Genomic DNA, 19,502 nt, shown 5'->3' with positions numbered 1-19,502 from the left:
TAGTGAGCTATATCAAAACAACTGTTAGGACATTTGGTCATGAAATGCCTTCCACTCATTGGATCAAAGCATAAAACATCACTATTGTTAATTCTGTGCCATCAAATTTGAGTTGCAAACGGTGAGATTTTCAATAGATTAAAAAGATCTGAAAGGAATCTGTAGTTTAAGCTTTGAAGCAAACAAATGTGTTCATTAGCGAATGGAAAATTACAGGTGTCTAAACCATAGTTTACAACAGGGAACTACACTTATGTCTTCCATAAAATAATGTGTTTTTTGAAAAGCACTGCACGTGTTGACTCTTAATAAGACTCCACCTTTGGCAATGGTAAACAATATGGTTATTAACAAACTTTATAGACTTGCATGATCAAATGAGAGGGGATAAAACCACAGGGATTCAGGAATTGCCATGCTGTGTCACACCCTAGGTGCATCCAATCTAGCACCCTGTCTCTGGCAGTGCCCAGAACCAGATGGTTCAGAAGAAAGAGTAAGAACCCTGCAGTATGCACCTATCGACAGTCTGCCCCCCCCCCCCCGACCTGACTTTCGGTCTCATCCTGATCTCTAATCGAGAATGGCTCAAGCCCTGATGCCTGAGGTTTAATATCCCTTCCAGAAAATTCTGGTGACAAGTTTATACTACCTACCAGTCTGCAAAGACAGACAAAGCTATAGGCCTTGGCAAAGTTATTACTCAAGAAGGCTAAAGAACTTAAACAGAAAAATAAAGATGTACCACTCAGAAAACTAACTGGCTGCAGTCCTCATGGCCTTAATTGCAGTCCTTAATTGCTTGAACCTATCCAGCCCCCACTCTTTGCCATCCTTCTGAATCTCTCTTCTCTCCAGCTACTGCCTGGCTCCTCACCCATGCAGCAGGGATCTCTGGGGGCAGAGGTGCTGTGTTGCACAGGAGGCAGAAGGAGCAGCAACTGTATGTACTCCGTGGGGTTGAGCAGTTCTTGTGAATGCAGGCCACGTGGGAACAGAGAAGGAAAGTTTGCTGCTTGCCGTGTCTGCTCCTGCCTGATAAGGGTTCCTGCTGCTGCACTAGAAGACAAGACCACAGTGCAGAAGCAGCAGGGAAAGCTTCACAAGCATCACACATGGCTTACTGAGCTTCTAGATCATCAAATGAGTCAGAAAACATTCAAAGTGCTGAGCTGGCAACAGCAGAGGATCTGGGATTGCCAGCTTTTACACACCCCATCTTGGTGTGATTCTACTCAATTTATTGTTGTTGTTTTGTATAGTTTTTTGGAGGAGTGGATTTAGCGCCACTCATCTGCCATCTCTAGCAAACCCAACTCCGTTTTTAATAGAAACTAAAAGAATGAGGATAAAAAAAGATAATTCTTTCAGATGATATGGGTTAAGTGGCAGAAATTCTTCCTAAGTTTTCTCCCTAAAGCAATCTGGTAAAATTTCATGTCAAATCTTTATCTAAGCAGTGGAAGGAAAATGGTTTGGGGCAAAATGTAATCAGAATTCTTTTAAACTAAGCTGTGGTTTTTCTCTTTGTATCTTTTCTAGTTTCATTATCTCCATGTGCAATCGCCAATGTAATCATGCTCTTTAAAGAAATATCTGTTATCCTGTCTTCAGGGACTTTCCTCCGGGTCTCCTCTAAGGCTCTCCTAGAATCCTGAGCATCTCTTATTTTCCCTCTTTTTCCCTACCCCTCCCTGAAGAACTGATGCCATGTTTCACTGCTCTTCTGGCAGTTGCATGCCAGGGGAAAGTTCATCAGTGCTACTCTTGAGATGGGCAGAGGGTTTGACGCAGGGTGACTCAAAGAACTCCCACTGCTCCAGGGATAAGCGCTTTGTCTCTGCAGCACTTTCATACCGTATCTGTCTGTGTGTGAGGGGAAGACAACTTTCATTGCTAATAGGAGATACATGTATAATCCACGGAGCACAACACTGACACTTTACATGTGATGGTGAGTCTACTCTATCCAGAAAAAAATATGATAATAGTTCCATGAAATAAGCAAATATTAAGAAGCAAGTCTAAATGATCATTTGTTTAAGGGAGCAAAGACTAAACCCATTATGTATATATGTATACACACAGAGAGCGAGCTATTGAGTGTGATATATGCAGAATGTCATCCTGCCTGACCTACTTTCCTGTTTAAAACAAAAAAAATCTAGCCAAATGCCAGAATCAGGAGAGAGTTTCTGTTGATGGATGAAACAGAGACAAAGCAAGGAAGTGATTTAGCATATTTCCCCAGCAAATTAGTTCATCTAGTTATAGGAAGAAATGAAGACTCTGAAATGAACTACACCAGGAAAGCAAGCTTTATATTTATCTACTAAAGGGAAATGAAAATAAGATAGCAAGAAATTTGTGCACTGTCTGAAAAAACAAACAAACAAAAAACCGCAACCTTCCATCACTAATAAATTAATCCCACATGTAGTAACACTTGAATATTTGCAGCAATGAAAAGTTACTGCAAGCACATATTTTTGTTTACATCAAGGACACATCTAACTTCATGCAGCTGAGGGCTGTGCTGGCAAATTGCCATTAGCCTGAGGGCAGCACTTAATTTGCATAAAATGGAGCAGATTTCAGCTGCTCTCGTTCATATGGAAGTGCGGCCAGTTAGAAACTATGGGTTGCAGGATGAGATACTCCATCTTGGTGCAGGTAATACCATGGCATGCTGAATTTCAAAGTCTCTGTGAGCTGTAGCTCTGCTGTATACATTTACGCCATCCTTGATTTACAGATTCTTCAGGATACTTCTATTCACATACCAAAAGAGCCTGGTTCTGGACTACAGTACAGCAAAGTGAATGTAAAAGCTTTTATCCTATATGAACCATTAACAACATGGAGATTCAAACAGATGCATGTGGATAAGAGACTTATTTTATGAAGTACTAAAATCCTGCAAAACCAAAACGAATACCCCAAACCCAAATGAAAGCTTATTCCATAAAAATTAAGAATCTTTTCTCTCCCTCATTGTGATTTAAAATAGACTAATCAAACAATTATATGCAACGATTTAAGAAGAGATGAGTTCCACAGCATGAAACATCCCCTGTTTGCAAAATAATGAGAGGTCAGCCAGCCCACCAACCTGATTAGCCAATAATTTCTAGAAATCTCTACATCATGATAACAGATGTTCGGAAATGACTAAGCTCGGAAAGTGCTTGCATACCATTTTCTTTGTGGACAAAGGCTCCCTGAGGAGATTCTGGGATACCTTTCCAGATCGTGATTGGTTTGGGATAACCAGGGTCCATAGACCTCATTTCTTCACTGTATCTCCAGTACCTACATAAAAAAATACAATAAAAATAGATAACCAAATATGCATTTATAAAGATAGCTGAGATGTTAATTGCATGCTGTTTTCTTTCTAACAAAGTGCTGCGTTTAACAACTGAAACTGGGGCAACCGGAGCTCTCCTGTTTAGCAATACTACCCGGGAACAAAGAAATGTAATCCTGCTTGCTGATTGGACAGCTGTTTCAAGCATGTACACCGAAGATAAAAGACTTCTCCAGCTTGACAACTAAATCAACATGCACCTTATTTATGATCAGAGCAATTCTGGTGCCTAGGGCCTCTTCACAGCAACACAAAGAGATATAATATATGCAAAAAACTACATTGTGTTTCAACTGATTCTTAATCATACAAAAGCCAGTGAAGTCAGAGTTAAAGCTCCCACAGCAAGCTTAACTCTACTCTTTAGTGTATTCACTACAATAGTCTTTCATTAAATCTATGATCATATAATATGAATAAATTAATAGAAAATGCTACGTACTTTGTGTGTCTCTTTGGTCGGAAGGAAAAAAGTTCAATGTAGAAATCAGAAGCACACAAGTTCAAGGCAATCTGAACTTGTGAGAAATACGAATAAATAATTGATCTTATTTACACTGACAGAGCAGTGTTAATATTCAGCGTATGTTTGGAGGCAGCAATACAAAATAATGTATGTGTGCATCTTTGGTTATAAAAATATGTGGTTTCATGGTAATACTGTATCATATCATAACAACAATGGCATCTTATTTTATGTAGACCTCCCTCTGTTTAAAGATCTAAGCTTGTTAGGATGTATTAAAGCTTGCTGTAGGATCCCCAGGTCTGAACTCCTCTTCCCTACTTTTGAATAGTTGCTGTTTATGAAAAAGATCAAATATCCCCTCCTGAACATTTGGAACATGGCACTTTTGTGCATGCTATGATCATTAAGAAAAGTTCAGTGATTTACTGCACATGCTCAGTACACTATAGCATTTGTAAGTGATCATAACTTGTTATTTCTAAATCAAATTATCTTATGCAAAGTTCCTACAGTTTAACAGAGAATCATCCTATATATATATAAATATAGTTTAATGTATTATATTCCAACTATATAATTCTATAGACTGACTAAATAAAAACATTAAAAAGGATTCTCTTTTAAATTCCATGTTTTTGAATAATTTAAATATTACATTCTTTCCATACATTTTTCATATCTTCCAGAAAGGCATCCAGTCTTGATTCAAAGACATCAAGAAATAGAGAACCCTCCACTTTCCTTAGCAGTTTGTTCCCATGATTAATACCCTCGCTGGTAAAATATATACATAATTTCTTATTTGAATTTGTTTGGCTTCAGCTTCCAGCCATTGGTTCTTGTAAAGCCTTTCTCTGCTAAATTAAAGAGCCCTTTAGTGCCTGGTGTTTTCTCCCTGTGAAGGTATTTATACACTCTCATCAAGTCACCTTTTAATCTTCTTTTTGATAACTAAACAGGCTGAGCTCTTTCAAACTCTCAATGTAAGGCTTTTTTTCACTTGGCAGTGAAATTAAAAGGTGACAAATTTAAAACTTATAAAAGAAAATAACTGGCGTTCATAAAAATAAATTTTCTGACTGTGTCATAAAACATTTTTAAAAGCCTGATTCCTTAATCTAGTTACATATTCACCAGTAATCAGACTCCAACAAGTCCCATTAGCAACATCATTCTGCCCCTCATATTAACAGAGCTTTTGGATATCCTTCAGAGCACTATAATAAATAGGGGAAACAACATATAGAAATAATCAACACACATCTAAAATATTAAGTGCATCAAACCTTTTTTCCTTCACCATTTTAATGGTGCATTCCTTAGTTTTCCATTTTCTCTTCCCCATTTTTTTTTGACCAATCTGCTTTTCTCTTCCTTGGCTTGCTGTGTCTCTGAGTTTAACATTGCAATTTCCTTTTTGTATTCTCTCCCTCCTCCCTTCTATCATCACTGGCTGTCTGACCTTTTCACTTTATTCTATGTTCATTTTTTCTTGACCCTCTTTTTTCCCCTCTTGCTTATCTTTCCTTGTTCTTCCCTGAATTCTTTGTTGTCCTCTCTGCTTTTCTTCCTCCTCCCTCACTACATAATTCTCTCACTGCTTCTGTTCTTTAGTATTCCCCCTCCTTGGGTTCCTTGTCCTTCCTGCCAGGATGTCTGAGATAGGTGGTCGGTCCTCTTGAGCTTTCAAAAATAGGTGCTCTGGTTGAAATAGGTTTCAAAAATAGGTTCCGCTGGAGCACCTAGCTGGTGTAGGCCTGGCAGCCCTGTGATTGCTGACTTTTCTACATTGCTAGGAACTCTCATTGTGTATGGGTTGATTGTAGTTATCTCTTAAGGTCTGTATTGGAGCAGGGAATCTATCTACAGTGTGAGGAATAGTTCAGTCCAGGTCTTCCTCAATACTCAGTGGCTCTCTAAAATTTTAATATTTTGATTTTTTTCACCAACAGGAATTAAAAATAAGTTTTTTTCTTTTACAAAATCAGAACCTCTGAAAGAAAACCCAGACTTCCCAAATTCCAATAGGCAGACTCCCTCCACCAGTGCCAATTACAGGTGCCTTGATAACACAGGACAGGCTGGGGCTCCTCAGTGAATGGTGGATTAGCAATTATGGGGGTGCACTTAATGGAATTCGAAAAGGGAAAAGACACGCACAAGGTAAAATAAAACTGCACATTTGCTAACGTACTTTATATAATGCTGGTTATTTAGGCATTCAGCCATTTCGAGTAATGTTAAGATTTTTAAAAGAAAAAACAGTTAAACTTTACAATGCAAAAAAACAATACACCTGAGTTACTGTACACCTGAGTTACTGTAAACAGGGTCATGGGTCAAAAGGTGCGAGCCTGTCATCATCTGAACAGACACTGTTGCATTCCAATACAAAAGAAATAGATCATTGAGCTGTAAGCTTTTTCTCCTCCTAGCTCTCTTATTCAATTATTCAGGAGCACTATCTCCCTTATCTCCCTGGCTCACTTAAGAATACCTGTTTATGGCAATCCCTGTCTCCCCACACATAGGTTAATTTGGACATGTCTTATTCTATAGATGTTTTTTTTAGTACATATGTTCTATTAACAATTGGGTTTAAAATAATCTTCAAGTTGTCAAAAATTTGATAGCTGATGTTTAAGACCTCATAAGCTACCATCCTTCATACCTTTTATTTATATCACCGTCTTGGGACTTTTAAAACTATGTCTAGATTCTCTTATGCAGCACATACACCACATATTACTGTCAGGACAAAAACCTAGAGCTCCTTGTAATACATAACTTGGAGAAACACACCTTCCTATTTTGACATTGGTATAACCTCTTGCCCGTTTTTTCATTCCTACATCATACTACAAAAGAAGCAATATTGTGTTGTACCTAGTTCAGAAACAAAACTATAACAGGCTTATATATATAATTAAAACCAGCAGGAGAATTCAACCCTAACATTACATTAAGAAAAAATTGTGATATAAACAATACATACTGAAAAGCTTAGTGGGATATGGGTTTATTCCCACTGGTGGTCAATATCCTATAATAGCTCAATTATCTCTGCAAGGCTCATGTTCTTTGATTTTCTCCTTACATACTGTACTGCATTTTCTTTCCTGCTGAGCCTCATTATGCTTGTTATGGCTCTAAGTAGAAACTTCTCCATCAATAGAAGTTTCCTTTGATAGTTCTCTGGTTTGTGTTACTGCTAACAGGATTTTTAGGAAGGTCTTGACTGGAACTAGCTGTCTATGCATGAAAATCTATTATGTAATGTCTCTTTTGAGTAAAGCCGAAAGAAAGTATAGCTCACATAAGACTCTTAATGTACATGTTTTCCCAGAAACATGCAGGTAGAAAACTATTGACTGATAATAAGCTTAAATAAAAAATCTTCTCAGTCACAGGATGCAAATTGTGGAACTGGTTTTGTTCACAGTGGAGGCTGATTGTTTGGAATACGTTTGAAAGAAAACATATGTTTCAAACACCAGAAATTTGGTTCAGTTGCCTGCGTCCTTTCCCATGAATGCTCCAGAAATATGAAGATTATCTATATATTTTTTTAAAATTGTGGTGTTCTTTAGTATACTGTTAACCTAGTTCCACCAAAACAAACAAACAAACAGAACACCAGTATGGTTAACAGCAGTATGACTGACACGCTATACAGCATATTAAAACATATGTCTTAAGATACCCAACAACACTTTTAATGTCCTAAAATACTGAAATCCAAATGACACAGAGTAATAATAGTAGTAGTTATAATAATTTGTTTTTTGAAGCGAGATGCTTCAAAGAAAGCAACAAACACAAATATAATTTTAATAATAGTAATGTGTTGTATGTCTACAAAGTCACATCACTTAAAGTGCTTCACAAAACAATTACTCCTCTCGATAAATATTCTAAGCCTAATTTTATAGATGTAAAAAGCCAGGCACAGAGTCGTTAAATAACCTGCCCAAAGTCACATAGCAAATCTGTTTCACATCTGGAACAAAACACATATCTCCTACCTCCCAGTTCTGTGCTTTATTAACCACAAGAACATGTCGCCTCCTGTAAAGGGACTGTAAAATTTATTTAACAGTAATTCAATTAAAGCATGATCCTAAACTGCTCAAGAAGTTCTCTGACTTTTTTCCCTTTCCAACCTCATTTCTAAACAGTAGCACAGAAGCCATTTTAATGAACTTCAACAGGCTTTGGATCAGGCCCTTCCTGCTTACATGGTAGGGATTAGAAATGAAGGGGGGGAAGCATGAGGAAAATGGAAGCTAAGATTGAAGATCAGAGAACTATGACTGAGAAACTGAAATTACATTTTAATTACATTACTTTGAATATTTAAGTTTAAATTAGTTGAAATTCTGAATTTCCTGCTGATTCTTAAAAAAGCTTGCCCACCAAAAAAGGAGACCCAACATTTCAGTGAGCTCATACAAAAACAAAAATTTCTCCTGGAAAATTCAAAGAAAAATATAAAAACTCAGAGAAAAATAATCTGAAAAGAAGCCTCAAAATTGAAGTGATTTCAAATAACCCCGTCCCACCCCCAACCCCCCAGCATTTTGGTGAAATAAATTACAGACACTGAAGAGGAAAACATGTAGAGTGAAACTCAGCCCTTTGTAGAAGGATAGCACAAGTAAAGGCACCACTTAAGTCCTCACAATAGGCGTTAAGTAATGCATATGTTTTGTTGATGGCCCTCTGTACCGGGGTGAATCTCACCCACACTTCATATTTAATAGTCTAAATGGATCAAATTGTTTCTTTGGGGAAATATGAGGAAACAACAAATATGTCTTGGCTGACATTAATCAATCAAATAACTTCCTTCTAGGATTCCTCTACCAACCTATCTCCTTTGAAGAAGTAGGTTTTCCCAACGTCCTCCCACCAAATTGCTGAATCAATACCATGGGGAGGAATTCCACTTCCAAGTGTTATCAAATCATGAGGGTACCCTGGCTGGAGAGTGGTATCCTTGAAGACCCAGAACTGGTTACCTGAACAAAAGCAGATATATAAGTTAACTTCCAGAGCTTTCAGTATTACAATTAAAATACTCTAAGGAAATAAGAAAGACACTCAAAGGAATAAAGCAATATGCTGATTCTGCTAAATATATTCAACTGGAAAATGTTTTATTAGTGAAGATACTGCAAAATAAAATGAGGTATGGCCGACAGACATCTTATATTTGTACAGCATTTTTTATTCAATAGTACCCCAGAAAATTGTGCAGACAATCCATATAAGAATCATACTCAGACTGAAAATGAAGTCACCTCGGGAGGTGGTGCAATGTAATCCATTTTACAAGAGCAACACTACACAACAGATTTGTTTTTCACAAGGGCAGCTGGGTGAATTTTAGAGTAAAATTTATATTTTTTTAAAAAAGCATAACCCCTAGAAATTCTGATTTTCCTAGACACCATATACTCCTATTACCATGTGCTCTATTGTGATACAAAGAGTTAAAATGTTTACACATGATATACTAGTTCATTTTTAAAGTATTTTAGGAAAATATTTGAACATAAAATCTATCACTTTTCTTCCATTGGGCAAGCAAAGAGAGGAAATGAGGCACTAAAGACTCTGGGGGACATCCTGGCCCCCTTTAATTCAATGGGAGTTTTGCCACTGAAGTAAATTGGAAGAAAATTTTACCTTTTGAGAAAAATTTTCAGATGCACGAAAGTGACTTGGGTGCCTAAAACACATTAGCACTTTTAAAAATATTATAATCTGTGCTCCTTTTCCTCACCATTCAATCTTTTCCACCAGTCTACAACTCCAGCTTCCTCCATGCATCTATTTCCTTTCAATCTTCTCCCAAGTCATAGAAGTCTGGAGAAGGTCCAGGGAGGATACTAACTTCCTCCACTACAAAATTGCCTTTTCTTTTTTGTCAGATAGCTTTATTTCTCTTTCCTGATCAACTTCTACAACCCCGCCACCTCTCCCTGCCTTGTCAGGCCCCTTCTGAGTTTTTTGGCTCCCTCTGAAACTTTACCTCTAGCTAGAGCATTTTCTGCAGGTGTGGCTGGGCAGGGTCTTTTGGGCCCAGAATTGCTTCTTAACCTTTTCACTTCTAGTGTGGGGTTTATACACAGGGCTCTTCAATCTAGCAGAGAAAGGCATAATATGATCCAATGGCTGGAAGCTGAAGCTAGACAAACTCAGACTTGAAATAAGATGTACATTTTTAATGGTATGGGTAAGTAACCATTGGAACAATTTACCAAGAGTCATGATGGATTCTCCATCATGGGCAATTTTAAAATCAAAACTGGATTTTTTTTTCAGAAGAGATGCTGTAGGAATAATTTAGGGGAAGTTCTATGACCTGTGTTATGCAGGAGGTCAGACTAGTTGATCACTAGATTTCTTACCACAGTCACTTCAATAATGGCTCATATTCTCATGGCAACCTAATACAATCTGTGTTAATTTTAAAAGGTCGGGGAGGAGTCCTAATATGATGCATACCTTAGGACTAGTAACATCCCAAAACCTTAGTTTGTTCAGTGTCTTCCCTTTTCCTGTGTCTTATGTCATCTGTCCCTGTGTGATGTCATATTGTGTTTATGCTAGATTGTATGCTCCATTGGGTAGGGACCATGTATTTATCCTCTCTCTATATAACATTATGGTCATGCATGTTGCTAAAAATGTTATTACTAATAACAATATTAATCTCTGAGAGGAGTAACTATTACTTAGAAGGCCTGTCAACAACTTGACAATCCTTTAGACTGGCATAATAGAAAAGGTCCAGAGAAAGGTAATGAAAATCATTAGACCTCTTGGGCCTTCCCGTACAAAGAGAGAGAATGAAGACCAATGATCAGGGACCTGGCATAAAACAGGTAGAACCCATCTGAAATTCACTGCAGCTCCCCACAATAAGACCCTCTCAGCGGAGCTGGTGCATCAATGGACTTGCCTGTGTTGAACTTTATTTCCATCAGTGTCTCCCTTTCTGAAGTCATAACAGTCCTATTCATCACTTCTAAGTTGCCAATAAGTGGAGTTTCAACCATGACCATTAACACTAGTGTAAATTTGAATAAATCAGTGGTGAATCTGATCCAAAAAATGTAAATCAAAAATGGGTCTCTCCCAACCCACTATATCCAGAAACACCCTTATTTATGACAGCCAATGGAAAAGACATTTTAAAATGCATTTGCCTAACTACACGTCTACACAGATAGCCCAGTGGCACATGACAGATATAAGAGTGGCAGTACATACTATTCATTGTATGAGCTATGTGGCTGGGCAGGCTGCTTCACAAACACTTATCTATCCTTAGACATTCTCTTATGTAAATATTTTATGAGGAAACTTAACTTTGCCCCACAGACCTAGGATCAAGTCTATGCCAGAGTCACTGGGATGGAAAAACCAGAAAGCTGTATTCACAGTTTGTTTTATATTTTAGTTATCCCTCTGTGGTATTAAATAAGGGAAGTCTTAAAAAAAGTAAAGGAAGGCTTTATCCTGTCACCTGTACCTCATCAATTTACAGCATGCTTTCCTTTTCATCACATTTTTAATTAGGAAAGGGGATACAGTTTTAATCCCTCCCATGTGGGCTTGCAAAGTAAATCTTTTATCAGTGTCTTTGCAGCTGCTTGTCACCCTCACTATCAAGCAGAGGCATTCCAGCTTGCCTGAGGATACTTTTCCTGGCAAATCTCAGAACCATCCCTTTTTCACATGCAAATTTCCTATCCTTCCATCTTCTGCCCTATCCCCAACACTACTCTTTAGCATCCTTCAGGTGACACAAAGTCCCAGGTCAGTAGTGGTGCTCAAGAAGGCATTTGGAGAAGCCTGGTTCAATACATTTTCCAATGTATCAGACCAGAGGAAGGAAGTGTGAACATATGAGATTTATAGGTTTCAAGAGTAGCAGCCGTGTTAGTCTGTATCCACAAAAAGAAAAGGAGTACCTGTGGCACCTTAGAGACTAACAAATTTATTTGAACATAAGCTTTCATGAGCTACAGCTACAGCTCACAAAAGTTTATGCTCAAATAAATTTGTTAGTCTCTAAGGTGCCACAAGTACTCCTTTTCTTTATATGAGATTTATAGTTTCTCTAGGAAATTTCTGTCATTCTACCTAGTTTTCTCATATTCTCCACTGGTGTGCTCCTATACTGCGAACCTAATACTGCCTTCCAGTAATGAAAAGAAAGACCTTCTGAAAGGTGTCTTACAGAAGATTCTCATGGAAAGACTTCCCTTCATTTCATGTCTGGTGGAGAGACCTACGCACATATAACCAGACTCTCTCTCTTCTTAAGCAAAATGTAGAAAACTCATCAGGACCATGTACAGTAATGACAGGTTTCAGAGTAACAGCCGTGTTAATCTGTATTCGCAAAAAGAAAAGGAGTACTTGTGGCACCTTAGAGACTAACCAATTTATTTGAGCATAAGAATGAAGTGAGCTGTAGCTCACGAAAGCTTATGCTCAAATAAATTGTTTAGTCTCTAAGGTGCCACAAGTACTCCTTTTCTTTTTATGTACATTAATGTGGCCTTAAAAATACTAAAGCAGCTATTAGCACCTTTGTGACAAAAGAAATCATAAGGAAAAGAGTGGTGAACCCACTTGTATGTTCATCATAAAACTTGAACTTTTTACTGAATTAAAAAGATAATAAAGATAATTTATGTTTAATTTTCCAATATGCAATAAGACAAGAACCACAATAAAACTCTTTTTGAGTTCAGATGTTCAAGCTGTCAACTGCATAATTTGGTGTCTTCTCTAGAAATTTCCTAGAAGGAAGTAAGCCATGATTACATTTCCATTTCAAGCAGGGGCTGCTGCTCAGTGTAAAACAGGAAGGTGTGGTCAACTCTCTTTTCTATAGGTTGTTAATGTGTATTTATTTGGAAGATGAGGACATGAAGGTGATGTGATACAGGCAATCAAAGACACCAGCTTTGACATTATACATTGAGAAACACTGATCCTCTTCACAGTTATTGCATGTGCCAGGCAGGAGGAAGAAAGTGTTCAGAGAAGACCTACAGGGAGCTTTGTAAAGTGCAGAAAATAAAGAAGTGCTAGCCTATGAAGAGTGATCCTTTGAAATGCACAAAAGATTAGGTCTGTGATAACCTAAAGGCCATTACATTTAATTTAATTAGGGTGTTCTACAAAACTTAATCCTAGGGAAGATAAGGCTCTATCCTGAGGGTTTCAGACATTCATTTCAGGTGGTCACACCTTTAGTATTTCACAGTTCTCCTTCTCAGCTGAATTATACCTCTGAGTCTCAAAACTACTGGTTCACTTGGCTGTATATAAATAGATGGCTTCAGAAAGGCATCATAGTTGGAAGTTCAATACTGAGAGAAGGATCATGCTTTTTGGACCCTTCCAGTTGGTACTTATGGTGCAAACAACAGATGGTGTTCAATGACCGATACTGTGCCAGGTCATTTCTGTTGTAGAAGATCATTCAAAATGACAGTTGCTGGGCAGCATGAAGAGGCATGTTCTACAATGTATGCAATATTACTGACTATTTCCATGTCTCACAAGGAGTAAAAATAAAGGAAGTTGTTAGGAAATGATATTTGCCAGCTGTATCCAATGAGTCAAATTTTGCCCTCACATATGCATGATCAACCATTGAAATAACCAGGCTGAACATGAATATTATAAAAGGACAGCATAACTGAGCCCAATATCTTTCGTATATCCAGGGGGTGTTGGAGCAGGAGCACATTTGAAAAAAGTGCAATGTGTACCGGGAATGCAAGACTAGACTGAGACTCTTAATTAAATCCTCCTTAGCAAATTTCTTACTTTTATTTAAGCAAGTTCATTGTTGAGGGTAACTGGAGAGAACTTAAACCTGAGACTGCAGGACACTGAGCACTTTAGCAATTATAGGCAAGACTGCTATTGGCTGTAACTAGACACCATTTAATATTTGCATTCTAAGATATGTTTAGTCCGCTTTAACTGTGACCATTATTAAAGTGTTCTGTCTGGCTGCAGCTTTTTGTTGTTGTTGTTCTTCCCTCACATGGAGAAATGATATTGGAAAGTGGTTGACTGTTGGTCAGGGAAGCATTTTGTGGGAGGAGGACTGCAGTTCAGAGAGTCTCAGCAAGAATCTGAAGCTTTCACACTCAGAACTGAATACTAAGGGGAATTTAAGTTACAGATCAGAGCAAAGGAAGCTTGATTGTAACTAGGATTAATTCCGTCTATTTCTAGTTTTAGCGAGCTAATTTGAAGTGTCTTAAAAATGTATCCAAAATGAGGACTTAAGTCACATTACTCATTATTTGCTTTCATTTAGTTTATATCTAGTTTCTTTAATAAATTATAAGAACAATGTATTGAAGACCTGTTTATTCATGATGATTATAATAAAAATAAGGAAAGAAAACCAGATATTATTTGAACAATAATGGTTTGATCCTTCTTCCAGATACATGGTCACTCATATAATAATGCAAGTGATGCATCTCCTTGGCAGCAGCAAGCACTACATTTGTTTTACAAAGTTGTTCCTTTCAGGTCTGGTTTGTGGATTTATTATTCTCATAGATTTTAATAAATCACCATGTTTCATAAAGTCCGGTCAATCTTCTGAATGTTTCATTTTTCACCATCTATTCCCTAATATAACAACAAGCAGGATGGCAAGGTCACAGGCTGAGAATGAAGCATGTGATAAAGTCAAAATGTTTTGGTTTTTTTGCAATAATGATTAGCTAAATACCCAACACCACAGGGAAACAACTTGAAAAATATGGACTGTGATTGTAACTACCTGAAGTCTTTGAAAATTTATTGTTGACATTCTGAAAATTGGTGAGAAATACAGGACACACACAATGAGTATATATGTTTGCTGTAGCATACTGAGGTTTTGATAGTAAATATTGGTTATTTTGGACTTTTTAATTATCTACTGACCATTACAACCAACCACACAGAAGATATCAACTATACTACATCCCCTTTTGTATATAATCAGGATGTAAATTAATCGAAGGTTTCTTGAGTTCTCAAGAACTAAGTGGAGTATTCTGTTCATGTCGTTATTATGCAAAAATGGAATTATGGTATGTGCATTTTATAAGTACTGTGTACAGTATTTAAAGTATTTAATATAATAATTATTAAGAAAAACTCTACTCATGGCAATAAAATCCATTAAAAAACCTACTCTCGTGTCTCTTTGTCTTCCTCATTCACATTCTGGAACTCTCTTCTCCCCAATATTTAAATATTTTGGACCTCAATCCCAGTATGTTTTGTCCTCCTCCCTTTTTCCTCTAAGCTTTTCCAAGTCCTCCTATTTATCTAGCTGGCCCCTGTCACTTCCCTATTTACTGCTTCGTCATGCCGCACTACAAGTAAATTTCAGCTTTCAAAATGAAACTGTCAAGTAGTGGGATAAGAATTATTGAGAGTTATGGTGGAAGTCGTAGTATGAATTTTACAATAGCTTTGCCATTGCTACATTTGGCTGGCGATAGGTTTCAACAATGCAGATGTCTTGACAGTTTCATTTTTAACACTATTTAAATTCCAAAAGGTACACAGAATAAACTTTACTATCTACATTTTTGCCATTCTAAAAATATATATGTACCTTTCTGGTGTTATTTTATTATTATTCTTCAGTATGGATGTTAGTACTGACTAACAATAAGAATATAAGCATCTGTTTTTTATAAGCAGCCTTCTATGTTACACCACATACCTTGCGTGCATTATGAGCCACAAGAAAGAAAGCTGACTTCAACTCCCCAAAACAACAAGCATTGCTTTATGGTCATACTCTCCAAGTGTACTACTGAATTTTTACAAATGTTTTTCCTTGTATAAATAAATATTAATGTAAATTGAAGGGACATAAAACTAGTTCACATTGAAAACCAAAAAGTCTCAATGCTCTTCAGAGAAAGGGAGACTTGATTCCACAAAAGCAGCAAATTTTTTACAAGTAGCCATAATTTATTAAATATGCCCCTAAAATCAGTGGTCTCCACAGACAGACAATACAGAAAATATACGGATGTGGTGATAGGATTTATTAGTATGAATTTGGGATAGCAGAGCTATAAATTATGAAGATTGTCCTAAAGGAATGAGAATAACACTTGCATACCATACCACCGTTACAGATCATCTGCATGTTCCTTGTATTTAACAGCACAGGTCTGCTAGAAAATGTAAGCTTGTTTTAAAGATTTTTATTTAGTTCCTATCTTATATTTCTTCTTCTTTAAAGTAGAATTGCCTTAGTGCCATTAATCCAATTGCACAGCTGGCGGGAGAGATGACTGAGTATGAACAAATAAAACCAAACCCTCAAAACCTCAAAAAATTATCTTTTTTTCTAGGTTTTTCTAGGTTTTTTTCTAGGTTTTCATAGCTGGGCTTATGAAATCCACTGGGCCACTGATAGAGAGAGGTTCTAAATAACACAGTGATGGGCAACCCTATAGAAACCCAGACAGAAAACACCTAACCAGGAACCTAGGTAGAACAAACACCCTACAACAACATGGCTAGGTCGAAAGGTGGGGAGAGGAGGAGTTGAGGAGTTGATATGCAGCACATTGGTCGATTCCTCCCTGATTCCTTGGTTCCTGGATGGAAGCAGAGGAGGTAAATCTCTCTCTTCTGCTGCTTTACTCTCTGTGTAACTGGGGCCCTGGAGAGAGCAGACACGGGAGAGTTGATGTCTCTTTTGTGCTGCTTTTTTCTCCCTTTCCCTTTATCCTTGCTTCTATGCTTCTTCATCTTTTATTGGGCTAGAATAGGAAAAGAATGAATAAGGCAGAATGAAAGAGAGCACAGCGGGTGAATTCGGAGACAGCTGTTGCTCTACCCTTCCAGCATGCAAAAGGCAAACAACCAGGAAGAAATGGGTAGACTGGTGCTTATACACTACCTGTGACTGACAGATCTTTGCCTCTTGCTCGCTGATTAGTTCAGTCATAACACCCTCCTACAAGTGCTTTATTCGGAAGGATGGGAGTAGAGGGATGCATGACAATTTTTTTGTGGTACAGTACAACCTTTATCTTAGAAAATGCCAACTGTTGCTTGGAGGTTTTGAACATTGTTCATAATGGAGAAAGATTAGGAGGCAGAGTGTTACTGAGAAGGTTAAAGTGGAAAATAAAATTCAGTTTATCATATGGTATACATTTTATGAGCTGGCTCTAGAATTTAGCACATGCATGCATGCAGACATAAAAGGCATGTGTTGTGTGTTAACATATGGTAAATAATGTAAATACAAAGACCTGTAACTTCTACATCTCAAACAAGGTGCAAGTTCTTTTTATTAAGTGAACACACTATTCATCTTCATTGCCTGTATTAAACTGTTGTGTAGTATTTCTGCACAATTACAATTACCCCTTCACACTCCAGAGGTGACCATAGTTCTACTACAGTACAGGTGGGTCCATTTTTTGACCTGATAACTTTGTTCATATTTTGAAAAAATGGCAGGGAAAATGTCTGCATTGTTCTTCTGCCTTTCCATAGGCACAATTATATGAAAAAGGACAGAGCCAGTTACAATCCAGATAGCTAACTCTAATAGCTTCACAACTGGATTCCTCATTCTCAAATCACATTCTCCTTTGTTTTCACAATTCTTACCTTATAAGTAATTACATTTTACATTGGTTTCATTCCCAATGAACAGGTTCCAATGATAAACTACTATTTATCTAACATAAAGTATAATTTTCACATTAAATCTAAATTAGATGCATATTTAAGAACTTTCATTTTAAAGAACAGCTGATGCCTGGAGTAAAACTTTAAAAAAAACCAAATTGCTTAGCAACAATTCAATCCACATAACCTTATTTTCTGGGATTTTTCCTCTTCTTAAAAAATGACTAGGGACATTTGCATGAAACAGGGATATCTGTTAATAATTCATTTCCCACCTCAAATTTGTAGCATCATAATTTCCAGACCAAATAATTAGAACGTGGCACAGATAACATGATAAAATATATGCAGCAGGAACAGATGCCACTTAGAAATATGCAAATACCCTAGTAATAAGAGAGATGAAGAAAGAGAACTAGAAAAAATGTAAAGAATCTCATTCATTCATATTTTCTTAATCCAGACAACTTGTAGTTCACACATACAAAGTGTGAGCAAAGACTTAATAGCAGATCATTGCTGTATGGTCTTTACTAGTAAGATTTCACTAGTTTTACAAAATATACCCCAAAATTACAAATATGAAGCATTATCATTAATAATAACCATAGTTGCCAAGTGTGCAAAGTATGTTAGATGCTTGTTTTTTTATCTGTTCACTTATTTGCTAATTCTCTACATTCTGAATTTGCAGTGGGTATGACAAGCCACTAGTGAAAATAAATAAGATTTTACTTCACTATAAGAAGAAAGTTTTAAAATGTTTCTATGGGGTGTCAGCAGGCCTGTAAATGTCACCTAGATTTCTTGCCCTTCTTACCTTTAAAGAAAACAAAATTCCCTTCGCTGTTTTCATAGACTGCATCGATACTTGGAGGTAAACCCCTCCAGAAGTAGGTAATCTGCATGGGGTATCCATCCATCACCCTGTTGTTTCTAACACGCCAAAACCACTGATCCTGGAAAGCAAACAAATGCATCTCTTAGCACATTGGAGGCCTCTATCCTTGTTGATCTGTTTCTGACAGATGGAAAAGCCATTCAATGTCAGTTTAGGACAACAAACTTTCCTATGTGTCTAACCATATTTGTATTAATATTGAAGGAGCACAGAACTGAGTTTTTCCTCAGAGGAGAAAAGGAAGGAAAAAAATGTCCCTCTTAAAGAGTGATCTAATGATTTCTTAAAAACAAAAATAAACAAAGCAAAGGTGCATTCAAAAGAGAGGCAAAAATTTGGGGATAATTCTTACCAAAGAGCTGACAGTCCTATAACAGATGTCCATTTTGCTTAAAAATGAAATGTAGGAGAGTGTGTGTACTGCAAAATACCACTGCTCAAATTCCACTCAGTTACACTGGTAGAACACAATGGAACTATTTTAGGCTTACAATGGGGTAGCTAAAAGCAGATTTGGGGTCCACGTTTCCATTGAATTACACCACTAATTTTAAAATATCTGATATATTTGCAATGTCTAAAAGTAAGATGTGCATAAAACACCCAAGTCCACTCTAGTTAAATTTGTTGTTCTGTAGGAAAGCCCAGTAAATTTAACATAACCAGTCCTTTGTCAGGCATTTGTTTAGGAAGAGTTTATAATAAAAACCCTATTGGTCTGTTTCTTTTCAAAGCCCCTAGTTTGAGTGAACAATCAAGGCCAGATTTGAGCCCTCAGTATTTCACTGCATATTTCCGAATCCTGTATTAAGTTATATGAGTGAGTGCCTGGCAGCAGCCTCATCATATATTTGGCAAACAATCAATTTCATGTCATCTTCCAAGACCGCAGATACCCAGATCTGTATGTTCCCCATGATGTGAATTTATTATTAATCTGAAAAGTGTCAGATGGACATCCCTGGAGACTGAAGCCCTCTCTGCACAGAACAGATACAGCCTAGGAAGAATCACTGTGATCTGCCCCACCCCATCCTTACAAT

General features: G+C 37.2%; 1 protein-coding gene across 5 annotated transcripts in view; it reads right to left on the bottom strand.

Annotated features, from left to right (window-relative positions):
- The window catches only part of MMP16 (matrix metallopeptidase 16), a 251,376-nt gene that overhangs the window by 13,079 nt on the left and 218,795 nt on the right, over positions 1–19,502 (bottom strand). For 4 of the 5 annotated variants that reach the window (XM_048841145.2, XM_048841146.2, XM_048841148.2 and 1 more), the window contains 3 exons: positions 18,379–18,517; positions 8,710–8,860; positions 3,197–3,312 (listed from right to left, as the gene is read on the bottom strand). In XM_048841145.2, coding sequence (XP_048697102.1) covers positions 3,197–3,312; positions 8,710–8,860; positions 18,379–18,517 — 406 coding nt within the window. Of the gene's footprint in view, positions 1–3,196; positions 3,313–8,709; positions 8,861–12,387; positions 16,676–18,378; positions 18,518–19,502 lie in introns of those variants that run through there. The other variant, XM_048841151.2, reaches the window with a different exon arrangement.

This window comes from Caretta caretta, chromosome 2 (assembly GCF_965140235.1).
Source record: "Caretta caretta isolate rCarCar2 chromosome 2, rCarCar1.hap1, whole genome shotgun sequence".
Lineage (NCBI taxonomy): Eukaryota > Metazoa > Chordata > Testudines > Cheloniidae > Caretta > Caretta caretta.
This window is presented reverse-complemented; position numbering and strand designations above follow the sequence as displayed.